General features: G+C 39.2%; 1 protein-coding gene and 1 non-coding gene across 3 annotated transcripts; one reads left to right on the top strand and one right to left on the bottom strand.

Annotated features, from left to right (window-relative positions):
* Positions 1-121: 121 nt before the first annotated feature.
* trnac-gca (transfer RNA cysteine (anticodon GCA)) lies at positions 122-193 on the bottom strand. Its single transcript has one exon. It is a non-coding gene; the product is annotated as a tRNA-Cys (tRNA).
* A 524-nt stretch (positions 194-717) lies between these two features.
* LOC129091225 (LIM and SH3 domain protein 1-like) lies at positions 718-9,806 on the top strand. Of its 2 annotated transcripts, XM_054598763.1 has the most exons (8): positions 719-902; positions 2,852-2,946; positions 3,120-3,204; positions 4,874-4,981; positions 5,763-5,870; positions 8,425-8,494; positions 8,654-8,742; positions 9,473-9,804. In XM_054598763.1, the coding sequence occupies exons 1-8, from the start codon at positions 834-836 to the stop codon at positions 9,644-9,646; spliced, it is 798 nt and encodes a 265-aa protein (XP_054454738.1). In that variant the 5' UTR covers positions 719-833; the 3' UTR covers positions 9,647-9,804. The 2 variants fall into 2 exon arrangements, with proteins under 2 accessions (XP_054454739.1, XP_054454738.1); XM_054598764.1 differs by lacking the exon at positions 4,874-4,981 and having other exon boundaries at positions 718-902; positions 9,473-9,806.
* The last annotated feature ends 12 nt before the right edge of the window (positions 9,807-9,818 follow it).

Here is a 9,818-nt window from a genome sequence, read left to right as displayed (position 1 = left end):
ACCCTTGCCGTTACCTGTCAATAATTGTTTCTGTGTACTGATTACTGTTATCTACGTCACAGATTGGAACTATTTGTGGCAGGTGTGCAAAAGGAACCACCTGTACAGTGATCTTGAAAAGAGGGGGCACCCGGATTTGAACCGGGGACCTCTTGATCTGCAGTCAAATGCTCTACCACTGAGCTATACCCCCGTTGTACTACAGTGTTCAGTACTACGTATTTAAACATGCAGGCGCTTCTAAAGGAGAATATTTATAACACCTGGTTTTCTTTAATTTAAACAATAACATTTATATTGTCGTCTTTTTTTCTGCAGTGAATAAAAAAACTACATAAAATAATACATAAATACTACTTTCTTTCAACACGTAAACTGTGGTCTTGAATGGCTGCTGTAAGTGTTGCAGGCCACCAGATGTCGCTGTTTACTGGGACAAAGCTTCACATAAATATAATTCAACAATATTGATGTGATTTTACATGTTTAAGCTTAAATTTGGAAAAATATATGATAAAATAACATTGTGTCAACAACTTGGATTCTTGGTGATTTTTATTTATTTAAAGCAGCAATGTCTGGTGGCTTTTTAAACCACACACAACAGGTGAAGTGTCCTATAGCCGACGGTCCCTGAAGGCACCATGAAGGATTCCTGCTGCACCCTTGACTCCTCCTCGCAGCCGTATATTAATTGAAATGCTCACAGGATAAGAAGAGAGGACTGCTTGTGTCCCAGAGCTTGCACTTTACTTCTGAACTCTTTTTTTATTTTAATTTTCCCTTTTTTTTATTTGTTTGTTTGTTTGTTTGTGAGGAATTCCTGCACCAACATGAATCCGCCCTGTGGAAGATGCAATAAACCAGTTTATCCAACAGAAAAAATAAATTGCCTTGATAAGGTAAGGTCCAACTCCATTCACCAACCTAATAACACTTTAATTTCACTTCTAGAGATTTAGTCTATGATAATCCTGTCTGATAATATTTATTTATTCATATTTATATATATTTATAGAAGGTGGTAAGAAGTACTCAGATCTTGTGGCCCAGTTCAGAATAATGTATTTAATGGGATTATTTATCACTTTAATGTTGAAGGTGGTACGGGTGGAGCTAATTTAACTACTTTATATACTGCTTTGTTGACTGTAAGGGGATCAATCAGTTTTATCTTAATCTTTAATAAAACATCATAATTTATTTTTTGATTATATTTCGTGAGTTATGTTTTTCAAATACACGTAGTTGCATAAAAAGAACAATATTTTCTTATGAAATGTAGTGGAGTAGAAGTGTGAAGTAGCAGAGAAAGAAAATACTCAAGTAAAGTACAAGTATCACAAAATTGTACTTAAGTGCAGTACTTGATTAAATGTACTAAGTTACCTTCCATCGGTTGCCTATAGGCCACTGTTTATTCTTATTTTTTACATGACTATCATTTCTCTCCTGTGGAATGTTTACTTTGGTGTCACTAACTGTTTTGAGAGACTATTTGGTATTTTTTTATAATGACACATATCTTATTACAACCAAAAATGTTTTACTGTTGTACACTTAGTGACATAATTGTGTCTCTTTTACCACAAAACCATGAAAAAATGCAAAATACATTCACACCTAAACACACTAAAAGGCACGATGAGGAGAGAAACACACATCATAAGCCAGAAACCTCTAAATGTTGAAAGATGACAGAGTGCATAGATATAGTGTGTGTGTGTGTGTGTGTGTGTGTGTGTGTGTGTGTGTGTGTGTGTGTGTGTGTGTGTGTGTGTTCCTTGTAGTTTTCAGCTTATTAAAGGGGACATATCATGAAAAACTCACTTTTTCAGTGGTTGTGTACATACATTATGGTATTTGGAGTTCCTACCAACCCACAAACTGTGAAATAAGAAAACCCAGTAAGTTGTTGTTTTTTGGCTGCCTGGATCAGAAAACATGTGATTCAACAAGCCAATCAGATTTGTCTCCCCTTCCTGTGTCTAATGCACGCTCATTCGAATATACCTCCGCCAATCTCCACCCACTGCTTGAGAACTAGCTATGAAGATGATTGAATTGTTTCCCTAAGGCGTCCTCAGAGAGGGCGTCATACTCGACTATGAGTGAGAATTACAATCCTGCAATTATTTAAAGGATTTTTAATAAAAGACGATAAACAAATGCTATCTATAGGTAAACAATCCATCCATTGCTTTTCTTGCAAGCCAATCAGAGCAGACTGGCCTTTTTCAGGAGGGCTCTTAAATAGGCAGGCGCTAAAACGGAGCGTTTCAGACTTAAAGTGAATACAGGTATATTCAGTCAGACAGTATGAGAAAAATAAAGCGTTTTTTGGACATTTAAGCATGTAAACATGTTCTAATAGAATCCCAAATACAAGTATAAAGCTGAAAATGAGCATCATATGTCCCCTTTACTATGTGACTGCTGCCAGATAAAGACAAAACTCAAATTCAGTTTGTGGGTTAAAGGACCCAATCAAAGCCAAATAATTTAATTAACACTTTCCTCCAAGATGGTGCATAAACCACAAAGATAGAGATCATTGGGAAAATCACAGGTTTCGTATGCACCTTTCATGTATAAATGAATTGCATTATGCTGTCTGTTATTTTATAGTTGCAAAAAACAGGTCACTGATAAAGTTGGAGTATTTCATTAATAATCATTTCCATGTGGTAATTTTGCACAAACGAGAAACAAACATGCTCTAAAGGACTTTTTCAACTCTTATAACTGCAGGTTACAATAATGTTGTGTTTTAGCTGATATCAAATGCATAAATCCAAACAATCAGAAACACTTAGTCATAATTTTGATAAACTCTTTGCTCTCTCTCTAGTATTGGCACAAAGGATGTTTCAGCTGCGAGGTATGCAAGATGGCCCTGAGCATGACGACCTACAAAGGCTTTGAGAAGAAACCTTACTGCAGTATGTGAGTGTTTACACCACACACACACCACACACACACACACACACACACACACACACACACACACACACACACACACACACACACACACACACACACACACACACTTCTTACAGTATAACTTTCTGTGTATAATTTCTTGTAATCGCTTCTGTCACTCTCCTCTCTTTTTTCAGGCATTATCCCAAAACCTCCTTCACCATCGTGGCCGACACGCCGGAGAATCTGCGTCTCAAACAGCAGAGCATGCTCAACAGTCAGGTGAGACGACCACGGATCACTCCTCTGTCTCTGCTATCACTCCTCTGTCAGCTGCAGATATACTCGTCCTAATCTGGTTGTCGTTGTCATGAATCAGTCTACCTTCACCTCTCTCTCTCTGTCTCTGTCTCCTTTATTCATCTTATATTGAATCAAATGAGCCCTTTGTCCGAATACTAAAATGAGAGCATGCAGGCTTAACTTTGACGTAAAGATCTCAGATTTAACCCGGACAAAAATCTAAACTTTGAATCTCTATTTCCGTTCGACGTCCCGTGTGGCCCCGGCTCAACTCAGCCTCCCTAACCTGCCTTCACTGCTCTTAATCTCTAATCTGATCACACTGTTCGAGCCAGCAAATTAACCAGATCAAAGGGTTAAGCCCTCCATTTGAGACTCCTTTGCAGTGTGAATCTTAGTTTAGGGATTGTCTCATCACTCAACATATGTAGGCGATAAATCATCAGTTTGTACTTCTTGGAATTCTTATAAATAATTTGCAAACAAACTATTTGTAAAAACTGAATGTTTAATCTGCAGAAAAGATGCAAATGTGATACTGTCACACTCTGTACCTGGTGAAATCTCCATAGCAGAAGTCCCCATATGTTCCTCAGGGTCCAGTGTTGGTACCCCTATTTTTTTATGCTTTTGAGCGACCTGAGCTAGTAATTTCAACCTTTCCCCAGTTATGTGCTTTAGCTAGGCTAATCAGCTGGCCTAGTTTACCGCTCAAGCTAGGCTAATCAGTACTACTATGTATACTATGTAATATATATAATATAATATATATAATACTATGCAGCCGGTACCAGCTCGTTCTGAATGGTTTCTTTGCGTCTCACTCTCTCTTTGAAACCCGTCGCCGTCGTCCTGTTTCTGAACGTTAGCATGTCAACGTGCACTTTGCAAAAATAAACCACCAAACGAGGACCCAAACGATTTTCATGAAAAAAAAAAAGATGTAAAACGTGACTCTAAATGTCTAAAAAACACAAGCACCTGATGTAACCACACAGACTAGTTCCATTTTTGGTTGAAACACTGTTAAACTATCATGTAACATTACTTTGTTGACATGCTACATGATTCTTATGAAAACATGGTGATCAAATTTACACAAAAAGCTGTTTCCTCTCTCTCTCTCTCTCTCTCTCTCTCTCTCTCTCTCTCTCTCTCTCCTCTCCTCTCATGCAACCCAGTTCATATAACCATAAAAGTCTCGGCAGTCAAGCTCTCTTACTGAGGCCGCATATTCCTCATAGCAAGAACATGACTCACTGTGTGTGTGTGTGTGTGTGTGTGTGTGTGTGTGTGTGTGTGTGTGTGTGTGTGTGTGTGTGTGTGTGTGTGTGTGTGTGTGTGTGGGGATCTCAGATTTACTTTCAAGTAAACATTTCAGCTTTGTTTAATGTCGTTAAAAGTGTTTCCCGCTGCAACTAAACTTGCAAGAAAATCTGACAAATAGCCGTTTATCGCACAGCATCTGAGTGTTTATGTTTATTTGTGAATCACATTATGTAGAAGTGTGCGTGTGACCTCAGAATATCTAATCTAGATTTTGTCATTTTGAAGAATACGTCCCTCTTTAGGGGCAGTGAAGTTCACCTCACGGGTCTAATTTCAAAGACTTGAGTTTCTTAAATCCTGATGAATTACAAATTTACAGGCGCTCTATAAGGAGGACTTTGAAAAGAACAAGGGGAAAGGTTTCAGCGTGGTGGCCGACACTCCGGAGATGCAGAGAGTGAAGAAGACACAAGACCAGATCAGTCACGTACGAGCATTGAATAATCTAATAACACCAAATCTTCGTCCGTCTCTGTAGTCATAACAGTTCGTCGTAGTCTTAGATGTGCCGTCTTTCCAACCTCTAACTATGTTTGTGTGTTTGTATACATAATTATATGTGTTTGTCTGCATGTCTGCATGTGCTTTGGTAAAAAAAATCAGCCCTTTAATTATATGTACCATCTTCACTTTCCTATGGTTTTGTTTTTTTAAATCAAATACTGGATTCAGGTTGTGTTGAGAAAAAAAAAAATGTTTATTTTTCAGATTTTATCGATTTTCGACTGTGACGTTTTAACTCCTTCAGCTTACACATGTCTCTACGTTAAATATGAAGCTATAGCCAGCAGCCGGTTAGCTTAGCTTAGCATAAAGACTGGCAACAGTGGGAAACAGCTAGCCTTACACTGTCAAAGGTTCCATAAGTGTAAAGATGACAAGTTGCATTGTTTTACGTGGAGTTATGTGTGTCGGACTTTTTCTTAGCCGGATGCAGTGATTTCGGAAATCATCAGATTGTTAGGTAGATTTTGAATACCTTTGGGCAGAGCAGGACAGCTGTTTCCTCCTGTTTCCAGTCTTTATGCTAAGCTAACCTAAAGATGCCTCATATTTAACGTAGAGACATGCGAGAAATATTCTTCTTCTTATCTCACTTTCGACAAGAAAGCTAATCAACGTATTTCCCAAAACATCTAACTATTCCCTCTAAAATAAGAATGATGTCTTTTTGTTTTTTTTACATTATAATTAATTGTACATTTTAGGCTCTTTACAAGGAGGACTTTGAAAAGAGCAAAGGGAAAGGTTTCAGCGTGGTGGTCGACACTCCGGAGATGCAGAGACTGAAGAAGACGCAAGACCAGATCAGTAACGTAAGAAACTGTGTTTGAGTACTTTTGGATACCCATTTTGTTTGGCGTGGTGTTCTTGTTTTTTTCTGTTTTTAAGGGAATTAATGAAGAAAAAACACACTTTATTGAAGTTTGTAAGATGAAAAAACACAGACAACTCCCAGACCGAACAATGCCGTGGTAGTAACCTGTCAATCACAAGTTAGCCCCGCATACCCTGCTTTATGATCTGTTTGACTCTAAATGGACCATCATTTACTAAATGAACATCATGCTGTATTGAAGAAGACTTGAAACTAGAGATTGAGACCATAAACTCATGTTTACAATGTTTACTGAGGGAGTAAATCAAGAGAGAAGTAGAGTCATTTTCTCATAGACTTCTATACAACCAGAGGAGTCGCCCCCTGCTGGCCATTAGAAATAATGCAAGTTTAAGGCACTTCAGCATTGGCTTCACCTTCCAGACCCGGACGTTACCGCCTGGTCCACGTAGAAGCAGTAGTCAGCGTTGTTATTTAACATTTTTCTAGACCGCTGAAAAAAATAAGCCAATTAAAGAGGCTTGTCTCCATTTTTGTGGCAGTTTTTCTGTCTCATTTTGTTTCTGGCAGCTGTGAATTTGTAGATGTTGATTAATTCAGAGCCCTGAAACCAGAGTAGTTAATCCACAGAACACAATTTATATAATATATATGTTAAATAATAACTACCTCTTTTTGTTGCAACTTCAACCTATTAAAACCATTATTATTTTCCCACTCAAAACACATTATTTCAGAAGAATACTTATCCTTAAACAACCTTTACAGTGAAACATCTGGTAGTGTCTCCACCTCAAGGGACAAAAACAAGCAGGACACGGCCAGATGCAAGCAGCAAGTAGAGATAAATAAAGACACCCAGTCCAGTAACAGGAAGTAGATTTGCGTACTGGTCCTTTAAACAAAGAGCTGAGACTCGAGCGGAGAAGAACAAACGGTTCTCGGCTGCAGAGAAGAAGGATCCCAGAGATCCTGCAGAGACGCATTTCAGACATTTCTCCTCGTCCGGCTGCCCTATATGGTCAAAGTCTCTCAGCTGTGGACTCAGAGGGAATGTCCGCTCTCTGCAGCATACACACACACACACACACACACACACACACACACACACACACACACACACACACACACACACACACACACACACACACACACACACACACCACACACACACTTTTTTGTCTCATGAGAGCTTTTGGTGCAGAGAGGAATGACGGGTGATAAGCTGCATGTGAAAAAGGACAAATCTAGTAACTTCTTTTTCCACTGGGAGTTTCCCTCCTCCTGTCCTTTCTTTCTTTCCCTCTTTCCTTCCTTCCTTTTTTCCTTCCTCCCTTCCTGTCTCCTTTCTCTCTTTCATTCCTTCCTTCCCTCTTCCCTTCCTCCCTTCTATCCCTCCCTTATTTCTCTTTCTCCCTTACTTTCTTTATTTCCTTCCTCACTTATTTTTTTTTCTGTTCCTCTGTTTTCTTTCCTCCCTCTTTCCTTCTTCCTGTCCTTCCATCCTTCCCTCCTTTCATTCTTTCTTCCCTCCCTTCTTATTTTCCTTCCTTCCATTCGTCCTCCCTCTCCCTTCCCCCCTCCCCCTCTTTCTTTCTTTCTTTCTTTCTGTAGATCCATCACTCCTTTCTTTCCCCACTTCCTCCTCCCTTCCTTCTCTCTCACTTCTGTCCTTCAATACTTTCTTTCGTTGTCATTCTTTCCTTCCTTACATTCTTTTTCTTTGTTCCTTTCTCTCTTTCCTCCCTCCTTCCTTCCTTCCTTCCCTCCTTTCTTTCTCTCTTTCCTCCATCCTTCCTTCCTCTCTTTCTTTCCTTTCTCCTTACCTCCTTTATCTCATTTGGCTTGCTTTTTTTAAGTCCCTCATTCGCCTCCATTTTATTCTCGTCTTATCATCTCTCTGTTTTCTCCTGCTGAGGTCCGTTGAGGACACACGGGGGGGGCTTCTCTTATTTTCCTTTTTTAACATCCAGTTTCCTCTTCCAGCCCCTAAACATTTTTACAGAGGTTGTGTCATTTTGTTTTCTGTCCTCTGGTGGACTCACTGGACAATGCAACAAGCTTCTCAACACCAGAGTTTGTCTTCAGTGAAATGTCTTTGAACCGTCACCTTTTTACAGTTATAGACTCTCTGCCTTAAAAAATAAAGCTGCGTTCAAAACTGTCATTAAGAAAAGAATTATCAGAAAGCCGGAAACAGTAACAGGACTAAATTAGCTAAATAAACATTGAAGGTCATAGTGCCCAAGAAGTAAAATAAATGTTTTATATTGAATGATCAAGATAGCCAAAGATATATGACATACGTTTTCCTATTTGTAAAGACAAGGCACAACATTTTTTTTGTAGTTTATGATCTTTTTGTTTCTGAAAAACATCATCTCCCAGCACCTCCTAAAATGATGAGCTACTTCTCGACGGGAGTCAAAGTCAGATTTGATTGTAGCTTTAACTTGTGTGTGTGTGTGTGTGTGTGTGTGTGTGTGTGTGTGTGTGTGTGTGTGTGTGTGTGTGTGTGTGTGTGTGTGTAGATAAAGTACCATGAAGAGTTTGAAAAGAGCAGGATTCGAAGTGACGCACCTCCTCCTGAGAACAGACAAGGTGAGAAACATCCTCATGATACTCCACTAAATATTTATTGTATGTATTTGTATTAACGTGTGTGTGTGTGTGTGTGTGTGTGTGTGTGTGTGTGTGTGTGTGTGTGTGTGTGTGTGTGTGTGTGTGTGTGTGTGTGTGTGTGTGTGTGTGTGTGTTTAGACAATGATGAACAACCATCCAACCCTGAGAGAATCAGTCAGCCGGTCGGACAAACGCGCCCTGCAGCTGTTGCACCACCTAGTGGAGAGGTAAGGCTACTACATAGAAATTGGAAAACCTTTTAACATAATATAAATATTTCATCTTCAATATTTTGGTTATTGCCAATATTTGTGTGCGGTGCAAGGATTTTCATAGCTTTTTTGTTGTAATATAAATGGTCACTTTTGTATTTCAGATTTATTTATTCACATTTATTTAGTTTGTGATGTTTGATAATAGTTCAGCTGTTAAGTTTTTGTTCATACAGAATTCAAAGTGTGTGTGTGTGTGTGTGTGTGTGTGTGTGTGTGTGTGTGTGTGTGTGTGTGTGTGTGTGTGTGTGTGTGTGTGTGTGTGTGTGTGTGTGTGAGAGAGAGAGTGTGAATGTGCTTTGAGTTAGGGCTTTAAATAGTTTGGTCTATAAAATGTAAAAAATTCAGATACATTTTTTTCTCCAAAGCTTAAGAAGATGTCCTCTAAATTCTTGTTTTGTCCACAGCTCAAAAGATATTCAGTTTACTGTCAAGGAAGAGAAAAGAAACCAGAAGATATTCACATTTAAGAAGCTGTAGTCAGAGAATTTGACTTTTTGTTCTATAAAGGTTTCTCAAAGGGATTATGAAAATAGTTGGCAGTTGATTTGATAATTGACAATAATTGATTAATCTCTGCAGCTCTAGTTTGAGTGCCAGTGTAGTTGTGTTTGTGCAGTTTAAACCAGTTCTGACTCAGTATTCTCTTTATGTGATTGCTTCTGTGTTTGGTTGAACTCCACAGAGACGTTACCAGGCCGTGTACAGCTACACGGCTGCAGAGGCAGATGAAGTTTCTCTGCAGGAAGGCGACCTGCTCTCAGAGGTGGAGCCGATAGACGAAGGGTGGATGTTCGGGTGCAACCAGCGCACGGGGCAGCGGGGAATGCTGCCGGCCAACTACGTCAGGCCCGTGTGAGACAAGGAGACACGAGGCGGTCTGTTAATCTGTCGTCACCATCAACAGTCAGGCTTCTACTCAAAATCACCCTTTTGCAAATTAAAAATCTAGAATTGTACTTCAGTACAGTACTCGAGTAAGTGTACTTTGTTATCACTGATGAATAATAAAACACAGTAATGTACAATAC

Source organism: Anoplopoma fimbria, chromosome 5, assembly GCF_027596085.1.
Source record: "Anoplopoma fimbria isolate UVic2021 breed Golden Eagle Sablefish chromosome 5, Afim_UVic_2022, whole genome shotgun sequence".
In the NCBI taxonomy this organism is placed as follows: Eukaryota; Metazoa; Chordata; class Actinopteri; order Perciformes; family Anoplopomatidae; genus Anoplopoma; species Anoplopoma fimbria.
Note: the sequence above shows the minus strand (reverse complement) of the source record. Positions and strands in the feature narration are given on the sequence as shown.